General features: G+C 38.7%; 4 protein-coding genes across 4 annotated transcripts; 1 reads left to right on the plus strand and 3 right to left on the minus strand.

The window, feature by feature from the left end:
- Positions 1–106: 106 nt before the first annotated feature.
- K444DRAFT_554964 (ATP-dependent DNA helicase-like protein recQ) lies at positions 107–2,905 on the minus strand. The gene is made up of 4 exons (XM_024876678.1): positions 2,067–2,905; positions 1,604–2,017; positions 452–1,482; positions 107–399 (listed from the first exon to the last, which is right to left on the minus strand). Exons 1-4 carry the CDS (start codon positions 2,749–2,751, stop codon positions 352–354), a joined length of 2,178 nt encoding a protein of 725 aa, XP_024741409.1. The 5' UTR covers positions 2,752–2,905; the 3' UTR covers positions 107–351.
- Positions 2,906–3,120: 215 nt separating this feature from the next.
- Positions 3,121–4,212, plus strand: K444DRAFT_302891 (uncharacterized protein). Its single transcript, XM_024871735.1, has 2 exons — positions 3,121–4,023; positions 4,092–4,212. Exon 1 carries the CDS (start codon positions 3,477–3,479, stop codon positions 4,020–4,022), a length of 546 nt encoding a protein of 181 aa, XP_024741410.1. The 5' UTR covers positions 3,121–3,476; the 3' UTR covers position 4,023; positions 4,092–4,212.
- Positions 4,213–4,821: 609 nt separating this feature from the next.
- On the minus strand, positions 4,822–6,332 carry K444DRAFT_625878 (S-adenosyl-L-methionine-dependent methyltransferase; the record flags this gene model as incomplete). Its single annotated transcript, XM_024882579.1, has 10 exons — positions 4,822–4,852; positions 4,910–5,329; positions 5,378–5,512; positions 5,576–5,636; positions 5,694–5,816; positions 5,865–5,883; positions 5,931–5,953; positions 6,010–6,068; positions 6,154–6,194; positions 6,249–6,332. 10 exons carry the CDS (start codon positions 6,330–6,332, stop codon positions 4,822–4,824), a joined length of 996 nt encoding a protein of 331 aa, XP_024741411.1.
- Positions 6,333–10,949: 4,617 nt separating this feature from the next.
- Positions 10,950–12,282, minus strand: K444DRAFT_660403 (uncharacterized protein; the record flags this gene model as incomplete). The annotated part of the gene is made up of 4 exons (XM_024886456.1): positions 10,950–11,404; positions 11,449–11,547; positions 11,593–12,089; positions 12,133–12,282. The coding sequence occupies 4 exons, from the start codon at positions 12,280–12,282 to the stop codon at positions 11,026–11,028; spliced, it is 1,125 nt and encodes a 374-aa protein (XP_024741412.1). The 3' UTR covers positions 10,950–11,025.
- Positions 12,283–16,247: the final 3,965 nt, after the last annotated feature.

Consider the following 16,247-nt stretch of genomic DNA (forward strand, 5'->3'; position numbering starts at 1 on the left):
CATTCATCACCGCATTTGCTTGAAACCCAAAACTAGCGGGACCAACCATTGAAAGGGAATACGAGAATCCACTCCACTTGGGCGTACAGGCGCGCTGTGAAGATGCGTGAACACATACAAGATGAATAGAATAGACATGATCGACTAAAATGGGTATTGTAGTAACAGACATTACTCAACGGCTACAATCTCTCATACTCTAGATGCGCCCCTCATCCGAGCAGATCAGTCATGTTACCAAAAAGCTGGTCCCATTCCGGGTGCTAGCAGGGGATGGAGTGGAATGACGAGCAGCGGGGGTGTGCACAACGGTTTGATTGTCAAGGTCACAAGCGGGCGTGAAATCCCGGCTCATTCGGGATTTTTGGTACATTCCCGAGTGAAAGCGCGAAGAAGACCCTAAAATTCCGATCGGTCAGACGCATGATTTGGAACGGGCCGACAAACTTACCATAAAGCTATGATCTGCCATTGAGCCAAAGATTGGATGATTGGAAAGCTTCATCTTAGTCCCCCTCGGACTTGCTATACCAAAGGCGATCCGAGCCAGGAACCTCGCGTCGTCTCGATCAGGAATGTGTTCAAGTACAGCCTTGAATGCAGGAAAGTTGAATTTGACCGGCGGTGGAACCTGCTGGACGATAGCAGTCTTTGTCATGCACCATGTACAGCGGCCACATTCTGTCTTGCCATGTGGCAGATTGTCCCCAAAATGTTGCGCAAGGGCTCGGGAAAAGCACGCCTTGTCAGTGATGAGCTGAAGCATTTGGTTGGTTCGGTTTAATGCTTCCTGTTCCCGTTTTTCCATCAATTCATAAATTTGGTCCACATACTTCTCGATTGCAGGGCCCGTTCGGGGTAAAGGCTGAGTGATCTTGTAGACATTCTGCACACCTCCAGTTTTCAGCTCGATAACCCCGCCCTCATCCAAGTCATTGAGTTTTCGAATGATGTCCGTCCGAGGCAGTTTGGAAATCATTAGTGAATCCACGTCAATGTTGTACCAGGTCTTTGCCTTTTTACCATACTTCTTGATTGCCGCGGCTGCTGGAGACTTGTCTGCCTCAAGTACCGAGTCATAACGAGAGCTGACCTTGTAGGTATACTTTGTATATACTGGTGTGGTTGCTCGAATGAGGTTGTGCGTGAGCTCGAGCTGGGCATATGTGTTTTTCAGGGTCGTTAATCGGATATCGAAATCTCTTGCTTGATCGTAGTGATTAGTTCTGATTTCGCCTCCTACGGGGAGGGAGACATTGGTAGAGTGGAAGATATCTTGCAAAAGACTACGGAGCGATTCACGAGAAGGAAGATCGCCTCGTGCGAACATCTCTCGCAGGTGAAGATCTTCCCCGCAAACGTAAAAGACGCATTTGCTTAGCTTGCCATCTCTTCCTGCCCTGCCAATTTCCTGACTATAAGATTCCAAGCTACTTGGAATGTTGAAGTGGACAACATTTCGTATGGATGACTTGTCGATACCTGGATAGTTTTGAAGTCAGCACTGATTGATTAGAAGAACGAGAAAACATTCCGTAACAGTAAGTTTGGAGAGAGAGGGGTGATTGCGTGGGGGGGTAGGGAAACACGGAAATATGCATACCCATCCCGAATGCAATGGTCGCTACAATCACCAATTCTTCCTCTCTCATGAACTCGTCCTGCAACTGGGTCTTGGTTCCAGTTTCCATTCCGGCATGAAATGATCTCGCCTTGAATCCCTTTCTGCGCAGTTCCGCAGCAAGCTCTTCAGTTTGCTTCTGTAATGTGACATAGACGATGGTCGCTCCTTTGTTGTTCTTCAAGAAGTTGAAAAGAGAAGGGTACAACTCTTGCTTGGTCTTCCCGGATTCAGCGAGTAGTTGGAGATTCGGTCGGTATGTGGATGTGCGAAACAGGCCCTCGGTCTCGTCGATGTCGAATGCTTTGCAGATATCCCGAGCAACTCGTGGAGTGGCCGTCGCTGTGAGGCAGATTACGCGTTCGGCATTGATTTCTCGGGCAAATCGAGCAATTTCTGTGGAGTATTAGCAGGAAGCTTGTAAGGGACGGATCGGGCAGCTGACTGAGATAATCTGGACGGAAAGAATGGCCCCACTCAGAGATGCAATGTGCCTCGTCAACAGCAAGAAGTCTGATTCCTCCTCGAACATACTTCATTTGCTCAACAAATCCCTCGTTATTCAGCCTTTCAGGCGCACAGTAGAGGATTTTGAGTTCTCCATTTCGTAACATCTCGCATGTATGCAGGTATTCTTCTCGAGATTTCGATGAATCAAATGTAGCGGCTTTGACTCCTCGCCTCACAAGAGCATCAACTTGGTCCTTCATCAAAGCTATGAGTGGCGAGACGACCAGAGTAATTCCACTCTCGCCTTGACCACGAGACCCTTCATCGACGTCGGAAAAAACCAAGGCTGGAATTTGGTAGCAGAGACTCTTTCCTCCGCCAGTTGGAAAGACAACTGTGGCGCCATCACCTCCTAGTATCCTCGATATGACTTGCTTCTGTTTCAATTGGAAGTCTTTGAAACCAAATGTTTGTGTGAGTGCCGCCTCTGCGCATGGGAAATCGAGCGTGGGTCTTTTGGGTGGAGGGCCATTGTCTTCGGCAGACTTCCTCTTTGTGCCGTGAGGGCCGATGGCATCCGCGAGTGCAATGAGGTCTGCATCGTCGATGTCGTCTGCGAGAGCGAGGAGCTCTGCGTCGTCGTCGGAATCAAGGCCAAATTCGTCATTCTCAGGATCCATGGGCGGGAGCACGTTGAAGCAGAGATCGCGCCGAATTTAGGTCCTGCAAGCTATCAGGTCAGTTCCGTAGATCTTTTCGATCTATCGCCTCTGCTTGGTCATGCATCAATTGAGCAAAAGCAACACGATGGTTGTAGGTGGTGATGGGCAGAAGTTCAGATGTCGTGGAAATAAACTCGCGTTCTGAAGACGCGAAAACAGTGTCGATTTTAGTTCTAGCGCGTGATCATGTGCAGAAGTTGAATCCCTTTTCTGCCCCCTCTCTCCTCGCCTTTCTCTTTCTTTCTTGATCATACATCGCCGAGAACACTTTGCACAAACTTTGGTACCGACGGGAAGTATCACGATCTCAGATCCGACCATTCAATCCCCAGGGATCGATACAGATGTGTCCCTAAGTAGGGCTGAAAGTCCATCCTTAATTGCCCAATTCTTGCCCGTACTCAGGACTCTGAAACGAACATCCTACACCGATATCAGTGGCAATAATGACCATTTTGCTCCATTCCAATTAGTAAAACGCCCTGCCATAAAAGACGATGCCGGCAGTCATTCTATACTCGCAGTCAGACCTAATTTCTAACGAGCCCCGCCGGCGACTACGGACGAGGGGCTTTCATAATATAATTCCCGTTCATCCACTCTCTTTTCATCCAAAGATGGTTTCCAATCAAATTAGATCCGGATTATGTCCCGGCAAGCTCCATATATTGTTTTGATGAACTATGTTGATCCTTGAATTTATACGTAGTAGTTCGTTTCGCTCACGGGACACGGGTGAAGTCTTCCTCATGGATCCAACCCCGCGATTGGGTTTAGATAAGAGCCCACTCCGGACCCTACATCGATGCAGGAACAGAACATTTGTCTGCAGGAACAGTCGTTTCAATCACATCATCATGAAGCTCAATATCTTCCTGCCTCGCATTTCTGTAGCTTCGGCTGCGAGCTATTGCCCCTCTCGCCCCGCACCCTCCGCCGAACAAATCTCCATCTTTAACGAATTTCGTTCAAAAATTCTACTACGCCAAGAAACATCAAGGCCGCATTTGTGGACTATTTTAGCCCAAGCTGGATCGAGCACCGTCGAGCGTGCCCTCCTTAGGCGAGGACAAGCTGTATATATATTGCTCCGTACACACCATCGATTGATCAACATCCTCTCCGCAGGGAATCGAACCCAGATTGAAAAGCTGTACATATATTGCTCCGTGCACACCTGCTCTCTCAATACAACATTCTCTCCTCCAATTATCTGGTTCAACCACTAATGTAGCCTTCTCCACTCTCATTTGTAATGTGTCACTTGCGGAGCTTATTAAACGCTCACTAATATATAGTCATCTACTTTTATCAGCTGATTTATGATGTATCGGAGAAATCGTGCTTGGAACCACCCCTATCGCCGAATGCTAATGGGGTTAGGAACATAGCTTTGGATACCTTTCTCTCTCCTTTTACACTTCACTCCGCTTGTACTTAGTCATTTAGGCCTTGTCAATCATTAATATTATTGGGTTTGCTGCCTCCATATTGTTCCTATTTCAATAGGTGGATGTGAACATAATTTCAAGACTTTGAACCATCGGGAAAGGAAATAAAGAAGCCCTACATTCTCTGTTTACAATCCTCCACCACGAGTACGTGTTCCAGTTCTCACCACACAAGTTTTCTCTTGTTATTCTATATGCAGAATATTCGTGGTCTATTATTTGTCCGTGGACAATTCTCTACTCACCGAGGATTTGTTTTTGATTTCCTCGGGTCCTCCTCACACACCTGCACAAACGGCGTGAACCCCAGATTCGGTCTATACTAATAATTCAACCGCTAACACGGCCCGGCTAGAATTAGGTTCACGTCAACGAAGCATTCGCTCAGCGGGATGCATTGAATCAGAGGCCGCTTGCTGCCACGATCGTCCTAGTGAGGGCTTTCAATTAAATAAACAATTATTACCTCAATGTTTTCGTCACACTTTTCACAATGAAGAGCACACCCCATGTATCTTCTTACCATATTCTATATAACGCCCTCTCTATCTAAGAAGAAATATGTTACAGGTTCTATCTATTCCGGCCTTTGCCCCAATACAATATTTCTAAGGGAGTCAGTTAAAGTTGTCATTCATAACCGAACAAAGCAAAAGGTAACTTACACTGTAACATAGCTATGAATGCTCTTGTTCTTCAAATCCTTCCTCACGTCCACTAAGAAAGACTGCACCTCTTCAGGTTGCCAACCCAACACGCGAGTAAACATCGCCATCGTGAAACCCTCAACACCGTCCTGTGCATTAACGAGCGTCCACAAACCTAAGGTTTTATGCTTCTTATCCTTGGGCCAGGGGTTACACGGCCATTTGTAAACAACATGCTGGACATTGACGAAGCCTACGCCTTGCATCCACTCCGCGTATTTGGGGGGATTATCCAAGCTTTGGCCAATGCGCTTTGAGGCTTCTAGCATGAAGTGCGTCCACTTGTGAACGGCATGGTCTGGGGTCATGGTACCATCGTCGCAGGCGATTGGGGTCGAGGTCTCCTGCATTTCTAACCAGCCACCCGGCTTGAGATTCCTTTTTGAGGTTTAGTCAGTATAATCTGGAAGATTTGGGCATAAATACCGTAAAGCTTGCTTCATCAGTTTCTTCTCCTCGACGGCGCAGTGAAGTTGTCGGGTATGGATGAAGTCAAACCTCTCTTTGAAAACCCATGGCTCCTTGGCATCATCGACTAGGAACGTGACATTTGCGGGGAGGCTACGATAGGTAAGCTAACGCAGCAGTTGGGGATATAGACAGAATAATCTAAAAGCTCCTAACAAGGTGGGCTGGATTGGGGAGAGGTCAGTGCCAATCACCACAGCAGATGGGTGTTCATCAGCTATTTAATGTCAGAACTCAGAACTTGGGCAGATTTATTGTATTGATGTGCACGGACCGAACTCGATAGCCCATAGGCCAGTTCCGGTCCCGACATCAAGGACGTTCTGGGAGTCCTTTTTGATTGGGGCCAAGAACAGCTTTCCGTCGAGGGTTAAGTTATACAAGTGATGCTGGAGATCTGCGGTACTATTAGTCATGAAATATATGGAGTGTTTTGGCTGTATACCTAGACGATTGGCCTCTGCCTGAGCGAATGTTAGTGCTCGATACTTGGAAGAGTGGCACAACTCACCTCATCGTTGGGGTAGGCGTATTCTAGGAGCGTTATTAGCGTGAGTGGGAACCAAGGGGAAAGACAGGGAGAGGCTTACGGCCATCTTTGTATGAATGGTAGGTGCGGCCATTTTCAACACGGTACTGTCTTATGCTACTTGAAACAGAAGTAGTTATGCTTTGCCTAGCGGAGTGAAGCTAATGAGCTTCAACGTCAGTATATATGGAGGGTCAATGCGTACTCATCGTCGTCGTCTCCGATTGCAGAATCGGCATCACTTTCCTGTTACCAAACCCGTTAATAAACCGCCCAATTGACTAAATTGACAGCACTCACATCCGCAACAAGATGAGTGCCTTGTGTTGGTGCCTTCTGGCCCTGCTCAGTAGCAACGGGAGAAATCGAGGCATGTTCCGCCATATCCAGCTCAAAGTAACCGGATTAGAAGGAATTTCTAGTTGCAAAATGAACTCGATTTTTATCCCTAATCTCTGGGATATCAAGGTGCAAAGTAAAGTGGGTACAGAGTAAATGCACAATGAACAACACGCAGGGCACGGCACTTCACGGATAATACCTGCCTCTCACCCCGGAGTTGACACCCTGGTAAGTAACCAGGAAAGATGACAGCACAGTCTGCGAGCAATGCAAGCCGCGGCCTCGAAGGCACTCCACTGAAGCATCCTCCACGTGTCCACGAATCATTTCTCGGCGCACGATCTTGACTAGGTAACCCGCAGTACGTAGTAGGGGGGTTCAATATTTGCTTTACCCGTATGCTGGAAAGGTCCGTCTTTGGCAGCGCCGAAGGTACGACCGCCACAAAGAATTTGGCCATTTCCCGGGCATTGCAGCTCATAGGTAAGCACCACATTTTACTCTTGCCGGTGTGACGGACCGAGTACAGAACAGTTTAGACGAGAAGCTGTTTGAACCCCACGTTCCGGCCCCACACTCGTCTAACCCCCACGTTAATACTGTACAGTATTCTCAGGGTCTCAAGCTTGCTTCCCTGGGACGGAAACTTTAGAACACAGGGCATTTTACAAAAGCCATACATCCTTGCAATGCTTAATTAAAGACTCTACAAGCAACGAAGAAACTCTCTTTAGCTAGCCTTGGAAAGAAACAAAGATTAAGGTTACTACTGTCCAATCTGGAGAAGGGCACGCAACGGAATTATTAGTATATTTAAACATTTTCCCAGTACTAATAATAAATAAAGAAAACTAGGAGGAGACGCTTCTCTACTGAGCTCTGTTCAAAGATGGAACAGACTCAGATAAGGATTTTGACAACAGAAAACTAAGTGAAAACAGAACCAAAGAGCCAAATTTTCTGCCTTATTTGAGAAATGCCACCAAAAGCAACTCATAAACCAAACTACAGTACCTCAGATTGAAGATCTACCTAAGGTGCTCTAGAAGCCTATTGTAGAGCAGGCTCGGTAACGATTGCTGAGTAATCGATTAGCAATCGATTATGTGCACTATTAATTAGCTATCGATTGTAATCGATTAGTAATTAATTACTAAACGATTATTCTACCGCTTTTACCCCGTATCCCCCCATTTTTTTCTTCTCTCTCTCTCTCTTCTTCTCTCTATTTTCCCTGCCTTGCATACTAATTTTTTCCAAAGATATTATCAAAATATCTTCTTTACTTGAACCAGATTTATCATTTATACGATCAGTTTTAGTAGATTCCACTCCAAGTACTCTAGATATATTAAAGTTAAGAGTACCTTATTAGGAATTTTATTATATTCCTACTCTAGATAATCTTAAGCAAGATATTCTTTATTATATTCTTTATAAAACTGAGCCATATAATATATGAATATTAAGAAATATAGGGGATTATTTAAGCCGCTACTACCAAATTATGATATTAAAGGCTAAAAGTAAAAGCCAAATTACTATAAACTAGTAACTCAAATAACTCTAGTATAAAGCTTAAGCTAAGAAGGGAAATAGGATTAAGGAGTTTAATAATAAGATCCTTGGAGCTTGTCTTAATATAGTAGTTATTACTAAAGCTCTAATCTCCCTGATTATTATACGGAATCTGTCTTTTACTCTCGTTAAATAGCCGGAATTTCATACCTTTTACCAAGTCCTAAATCGAGCTTATAAGGGCAAGATTATAACTTCTTACTCTAGAGTTTATAATAAAGTCAAAGAAGCTTGAGGAAAGTATAAGATTATTATATAAAAGATTCTTTAATTAGTAGTCTTACTTATTTATATTTCGCTTAATATTTGGACTTCCCTAAATTAATTACTTTTTCTAGTAGTTTATATATACTTTACTATATATAATTATAAGAGGCAAAAAGCTCTTCTTACTCTCTAGAAAGTACCTAGCTATAATAGAGAGAACTAGTTCTCTATTCTTTGCCCTATTCTTGAGAATTATAGTATTATACGAAAGCTTGGGGCTATTATTACTAATAATACTTCCTTAAATAATATTCTTTATTAATATATTTAAGCCTTCTTAGCAGAGTTATATAATAGGAAGTAGAATATAGAGAAATAGTAAGTTTACTATATTAGCCATATTATTAATCTTATTATCTAAGCCTTCCTATTTACGGACGTAATTAGAGTAGAAGAGCTTAAATTATATAATGGCTAGGAGAAGACTAGAGAGTATACGAATAAGGAAGTAATTAGGGCCAAGTTTAGGCTCTTAGGATTACTTGGCCAAGTATATAATATTATTATCTATATTCGTGAATTACTAGGCCATATAATAGCCTTTAAAGCTCTTATGAAAAGGCTAATTCTAATAAATAATTAAACGAGGTAGAATAGCTAGTATAATATGCTTTTTATACTTCTTAATTTAAGGCCTATAGTAGAAAAGTATTACCAGGACTATAAGGAAGAGCTAGAACTAGATCTTTTAAGCTACTAAGACTAGAAAAAGCTTTATATAATTAAGGAATTCCTTAGTTCCTTCTTACGAGCTACTTTTATTATAGAGGGAGATTCTATATCTATTAATACTATACTCTTTATAATAGATATTTTAATTAAATACTTGCAAGAAATAACTATAAGCTTATTTCTTTTTCTTTCTCTCTTTTCTTTCTTCTTTCTCTTTATTTAATTAACTTTTATAGGCTAAGTATAAAAAGAAAAAGGATAAAGAGAGCCAAGATTTCCTTTAATACCTGAATATTATATATATAGTACTTAATAAGTACTATATAAAGACAGATATATCTCCTATTTATACTACCGCTTTAATTCTAAATCCTATACGCCGTATGAGATATATTAAAATATACTAGCTAAAAAAGTAAGTAAAGCCAGTTCTACTAAGAGTAAAAAAGCTCTGGGAAAGGTATTGGGACGAGGGGCCATAAGCTCTAATTATTCTAACTACTAGCTCTTCTCAGGAGCCAGAAGCACTTGATACTTACGATCGGCTTGCCTTAGCCCTTTAATTAGTTACTAGGCTAGCAAGTAGGGACGAGTATATAGACTTTAATATAGAGGAATTATATAATCCTGGTAAAAAGAGGGCCCTTGCATGGTAGTGCCAAGATATGCAAAGGCAACGCTGGCCTAAGCTCTCTTGTATGGCTATTAATATCCTCTCAATACGAAGATTGCGGCATAAAGTGACGGGATTACAGCGCATTTACGCTCGCGTAGGGGTCTTAGCGGACTCCAGGGTGTGGTTTAAGGGACTACACCCGCTAAGCATTGTAACTCAGGCCTGAACCCCTAAAACAAGGGCTGTGAGACATTTGCAAGGGGTTTGAAGATCTTCAGGGGTTATGGTGTTGCTGGCGGAGCAACTATAGCGCTCGGACGCTGTGAGAGAGCTATTATCCCTCCGTCCGGTGAGACATAGTTCACGCTAGCAAGGGGGCCTGGCTCAGACTGTAAAGTCATACCTTTGCTTAAAAAGTTATTAGTCATCTATCACCTTTCGCCCTGAGCCAGGCCCCCTTACTAGCGTGGACTATGTCTCACCGGACGAAGGGATAGGACCCTTTAGCGACTCTGCCCCTGTAAGCTCAGGGGACATGCCTTCTAAAGGTGTGGTACCCCTTGTTTATAGTTTATAGCGTGCTTACAGGAGAGTAGTCTGGAAATATAGGGGGCTTCAGTGGGTGAGTGTGGTAGAAAGTGGCCTGAAAATGGACTTGCAGTACGAATGCCCTGTAATCCCGTCACTTTATGCCGCAATCTTCGTAGTACTAATGAGCAATAAACCAGAGAGAGTCTTTTTAGGGGCTCGTCGTACGATAAGCTGGGATAGGGGGCAGCTAGAAGCCGAGATAATTAAGATACGGGAGTGCCTTAAGTACTGGAAAAGGACTGGAATTCTAGATACTTTCTTTAAATAGGTAAATAACAGAGAGCCTTTCCTTTATTATATATAGTATAGTACTTTACTAAACTTCTGAACCTTCTGGAATTAGAAAAGGGGTAAAATCGTATGTATATAGGGATTAGCTCGCTAAATAATTAATTGCACTATTAATATAATCGATACCTTATAATTATGGCATCAATTGTTATCGATAGTGCAAAACGCCAATCGTTGCCGAGCCTGTTATAGAGAGAATGGCATAGACTCACCGATGTAAGAAGAAGAGTGGGACTGCTCTGGAGCTTGAGTCTAATCATATAATACCACAAAAGCGGCGTCGTGTTACAAAGACGCAAATGTTACTCTAGACAGGGTCTCTAAACCTGCAAAGGTCTTAAAGGCAGCGAAGAGAATTATAGAATATATAGAGAGTATAACCCTAAATTTGTAGAAAATAGAATTTGAGTAGATAAAATACTCTAATCCTATAGAACCCACCTATACAGCGCCCAGAATCCTATAAAGTACCACAGACAACTCAACAGCCATGGCATAACCCATCCCTGAAGCATTAGCTCATTTAATTGCAATAAACGTTGAATGATTTGCGAGCATGGCAAGAGGAGACTCCTTCGCTACCTTGCAAGAGATCTAGACTAAGATAATTGCAATCTTTAGCGGAAGATGACATGAACTTCAATAATAATTGAGGCATTGAAGCCGATACACAATAATATTTTCCCGTACCTCGGGATCTTGTAAGTGACATTGACCGACCTACCTCTCATCTTTCCAAGATTCAGCCCTTCCCAAGCCCTTCTCGCTCAAGGAGTCTTGGCTCTCCTCATACTTGACCTGATACTCGGTCGTCATAACGATCTCATCCTTGCCAGGCATTATATTCTCCTCACTTTCAAACACATTCTTAGTCGCAGCATTCCCACTCCCTTGTCCCCTAGTGTATACCTTGCTATATGCTCGAACCTTTCTAGACTTGGCGGAGTCGTTTTTCGAGTCTTTCAATGTAGCCTCGTAAACGTATCCAGTCGCTATCGTGGTATTGCCTTCCTTCCCAGTGACTTTATGTATGATTCGGACGAGGATAGGACGAATGGTGGGAATGCAGCTGGCGATGAAGACAACCCAAAGGTTGGTACTACATGTTTTAGCTAGGTATGCAAGGGGTCATTGAATGCCCACCTTGCCCAGATGTCTAAATAACCTTGATGGAACGTGGTGTCCTGCATTGCTTTAACTGTACCGATCTGCACAGTCTTGACCACAGCCGTTATGGCAGCACTGAGAGGATCAGTGAATGCTAACCAATAGTTGGGACAAACTTACAGAATACCGAACCCAAACAAGATAACCAAACCGAGCTTGACATGGAGCTTGACTTGCAGATGCCAAAGCATAATGGCAGGATACAACGCAAGCGCCGTATCTAAGGCTGCGCCAAAACTTCCCTGGAAGTATGCAAAGATCGTATACGTTTCCCTGCCATAACACGCTCCCGCAATACTGGGGTTCCAGATCTTGTTCACAGGGTTGCATTGCGCCCAGAGCAGAGGTATGAAGATGAAACTGACCATGCAGTTGCTGGCCGCGCAGATGTAGAGAATGCGTTTCCCGTTCCGGTTAGTCCCTTCTAGTTGGAGGATGAATTGAATGACTGCCATCTTACCGAAGGCGATGGCGAGGATGGAGAAGGTCGTGAATATCAATTGGTAGAGTTGGGATTGAGGATCAGGATTCGACGAGGGAGTCGCGGGAGAGAAATGGGCGCCAATTCCATTGTCGACAGAGATGGTGAGGAAGGCCGATGAGAGAATCGCGCAGACCTGCGACGTTAGGTACTGGCTGAAGGCAGAAGGACAAACTTACATATGATGAAAACGCCCACCAGAAGTCAGGATTCCAACGCCGAATGATGAAGCCATTGGTATAGATGCGCAGCGCCATCAAGGCGGTTCCAGCTGCGAACTCCGACCATGTTACTGCGAGAGCAGTGGGACCCAGTCCCGAAGCCACCATGATGAAAAGAATGTACAGGTTAAGAAGGGAACAAGATACTCCGCTTGGTAGTGAAGAAGAGACGGCAGTGCTTACCTTTGAGGTAAATGATGGGCCCTTCAATACGAAAAACATGGGGATGCTGTCATTGAAACCTCCTGGAACATCGCAGGATTTAAACCCCAGGGTTGATAGTGGTGGAAGTTTCGTCTCCTCTCAAAAGAAGAGAGACTCGTCCGACCTTGCGGACGATCATGCTTGGTAGGTATATTTTCAGATGAAAGGCGATCATTATCCTGTTTAATCAATGCACGAATGAGCATTAGAAGCGATTATTTAGAATGAGACAAGATCGGTTCAGGCAAAGGGGAAACGTCAAACACATCTGAGGCTAACCGGAGAATTTTGTTGCCCATTTGTGGCATCGCTTGATGTAACAGTTGGCGTCTCGGTTTGTGCTTCCCTGAAAGCAATTCCATTTCTGATTCTTTAGGAGAGTACAAAGTAGTATTTCAGGGAAACACCAAAATTACGTGTGCTGATTAGCTGTGAGTCAAATGCCTGAAAAGCGAGTATATGCGACAGACTAAATTAGGCTAGCTTATTACGTGGAATATCACGTGCGGTATTACGTGCATACTACTTGTTGAACTAGCTAAATAATAAAGCTAGGGTCACGTGCTTGCAATGTAAACCAAGTAAAACGTACTGAATTGACTGCTGTTCTACAGTGGTAAGTAGCCTGTATATATAGCCCTGAACCCCCGAAGTCACATGTATTAAACCCCTAAACCAGAGAGCCTTATACTGAACCATTCAACCTCAGCTGAACAGATTTAGCCTCACAGGGCATATTATGCCCTGAATCAACCTTACAGGGCATAATCTACTCAGTAATAAGCCTATGGCTTAAGCCCCATTAGTGCACAGCCCCTAAGGCTCTGTTCCAGGGCTTACTAAGCCTATTAGGGGCCTCAGGCCCCTAATTTCAACACTACTCAACTACTCTAGAATATCCAAGAGTAGTGTGGTACGGCAGACCGTACTCTCCAAAAATCATGTTGTTTTGGCGGTTTTGAGGTTTTGGTCACATGGCAAAGACCGCGGCCTTTTGCACGTGACTTGCAGAAATTATATAAGAAAGCTAGTTTTTCTATAGTCCTAGAGAATAATCTCTTCTGAGTATTTAATTAATTAAGCTTTTATATACTATATACTATTTATACTTTACTATTTATGCTTTTAATCTTATTATTTTATTATTAAGTTATATTCTAATATACTTTGTATAAGTTTTTGTCTTATTATAGTTTCTTTCCTATATATTTTATAATAAGTAATATAGGGAAGATTAAAACTTTATAATTAAAGTAATACTTTTATAAAGTTCTGAGAAATATCTATAAAGCGAATTATTAGCTTAGTAAATTAGGAAAGAAAAGAACTATTATAATATCTTAAGTCTAAGACTAAAATATTAAAGATATATAAATATTAATCTTAGTATTTTATATTAATTTCTAATATATCTAGTAATTTAAATACGGATTAGTTATAAGATATAATTACTAGTATAATATATAAAGGTAATAGAAATAGAGACTAATTATAAAAAGAAAAGAAATAAAAGAAATAGAATAAGAAATATTATACTAAGATAATATAAATTAGATCTTAGTTAGAAATAAACTTTAGTATTTGGAAATAAAGTTATATTATTAATTTATATATTATTTTTAGTTATAATAAAAACCGGAATAAAAATAGTATTAGTTCTAGTAAAAAAGTTTATATCTAAATCCGGAAAAAATACCTAAAAGAGGAAATATCCTTAATTTTAAATAAAATAATAAATAGAAATTAGAAATAAGAATTAAAAAGAAATTAGAAATAAGAAATTATATAAATAATCTAGAGAAGCTTCTAGAGAAAAGAAAGAATACTAAATAGAAATAAAAAAAAGAATTTAGAAAAATTAAAAAAATTAAAAAATTATATTTATTATTTATATTATTACCTTTAATAGTATTATTAAATATATCTAGTTTAGTAAAGTTAAAAGAAAATACTATAAATAATAAGCTAATAAAATAGAAAAGAAAATATAAATAATAGAAATAAAACTAGAAAAGCTATTATTTTATTATTATTAATACTAAAATTCAAATCTAGATTATATTTATTATTATTAACTAGTTTTTTCTAAATCTTGATTTTAAACTAAAAGATATATTTAAATAAAAAGTTAGCTTTTTAAGAACCTTATTAGTAGAAGTTTTAGATATAGAAACTCTATAATTAATTATAAAAAAAGTTATTAAAATTAATATAGTCGAAAATAAATATATATTAGGATTAGATTTAAATCTATTATTTATAAAAGCTTCTAAAATACTATAGTTTTAAGAAAGTAATATTTCTATATTCTTGAAATAATATATAAATATATATAAAAACTATTATATTTCTAATAATATTAAAAAAGAAAGAATTATTTATTATATTTCTTTTATTTATAAGAATTAGATTAAGGCTATATTAGAATATTATACTAATAATTCAAGAAATTATTAAGAAACTAAATTCTTTAAGGTCTTATTAAAGGAATTCCGAGAATATAACTAGGAAATATTTAAAATTAGCTATAGCTTTCTTAATTAGATTATTATATAAGTCCAGAATAAAGAAATTTCTTTTAAGTCTTATATTAATATATTTAATAAAGTATTAAAGAAATTACTAAAGAGAAAAAAGATAAATAAAATTATTTAGTACTAAGAATTTATAAGAGAATTATTTATTCTAATAAGAAATTATATTTTTAAAAATATAAACTTTAAGCTTATAAATATTTTTATTTATAAATATAATAAAATATATAAGAAAATAGTAATATTTTATAAGTATAAAGAAAAGAAATATTATTTTAATATTACTAATAACCTAAATATATCTAGATTTAGATAAAAATATTTAGATATAGTAATTTATAATATAGTTTTTAAGCCAGAAAATAATTACTTTTTACTAGTTTCTTTTATTATATTTTCTAAAGCTATTATAAATATAAGTAAAAAAAGAATCTAGCCTATAGCAAATTATATAAAACTTATTAAAAGTAATAAATCTAAAAAAGATAATATTAATTAGCTAGTAAAAAGTTTAGAAAAACTATTTATTATTATTATAACTTAAGAAAATCTATAGAAATAACTTAATATAATTACTATTATAATTTAAGAAAATATTTATAATCTATTTATATAATCTAGCTAATTATAGTAAATATAATAATATTAATAACCTAGTAAATATAATTCGGGTTTTTAGGGAAAATATATTAGAAATTATAATAGAGAATATAAAGAATACTATAATAACTATAATAATTAAACTAAAATAAATAAAAAGTTTAGATAATTATATTCTAGAGAAAGTTAGTTATAAATATAATTAGAAAATATTATTTAAGTTAATATAGCCTATAATATGAATCTAGAACTAAAAGAATAAATTTATTATAAATATTATAATAAGAATAAGAATAATAATACTAATTTAAAATATATTTATATTTTTTAATTCTATTTTTTACTAATAAAAAAGCTTATAAATTATAAATATATTTACTAATTTAATAGAAAATAATATAAAGAGTTATTTAAGCCTAAATAAAAAAGTATTTCCTTTTTTCTTATTAGTAAATACTAGTAATTTAACTAAATTATTTCCTAAGTTTAAGGAAAAGAATTTAATTATAACTTAAATACTTAATTTAAAAATATCTAGAAATTAATAAAAAATATCTAGTTTATAAAATAAGAAAGAAAAAATAGAACTGGCTAACCGGGATCTATATATAAAAGTAAGTAAATTATATCTAGAAAATCTAAATAGCTATTTTATCTTAGAAGAAATTATATTAGAATTACTAATATTTTAGGTTCTGAAATTAATAAATAGTACTAAGATTTGGCTATAAATAG

Source organism: Hyaloscypha bicolor (assembly GCF_002865645.1).
Source record: "Hyaloscypha bicolor E unplaced genomic scaffold K444scaffold_23, whole genome shotgun sequence".
Lineage (NCBI taxonomy): Eukaryota > Fungi > Ascomycota > Leotiomycetes > Helotiales > Hyaloscyphaceae > Hyaloscypha > Hyaloscypha bicolor.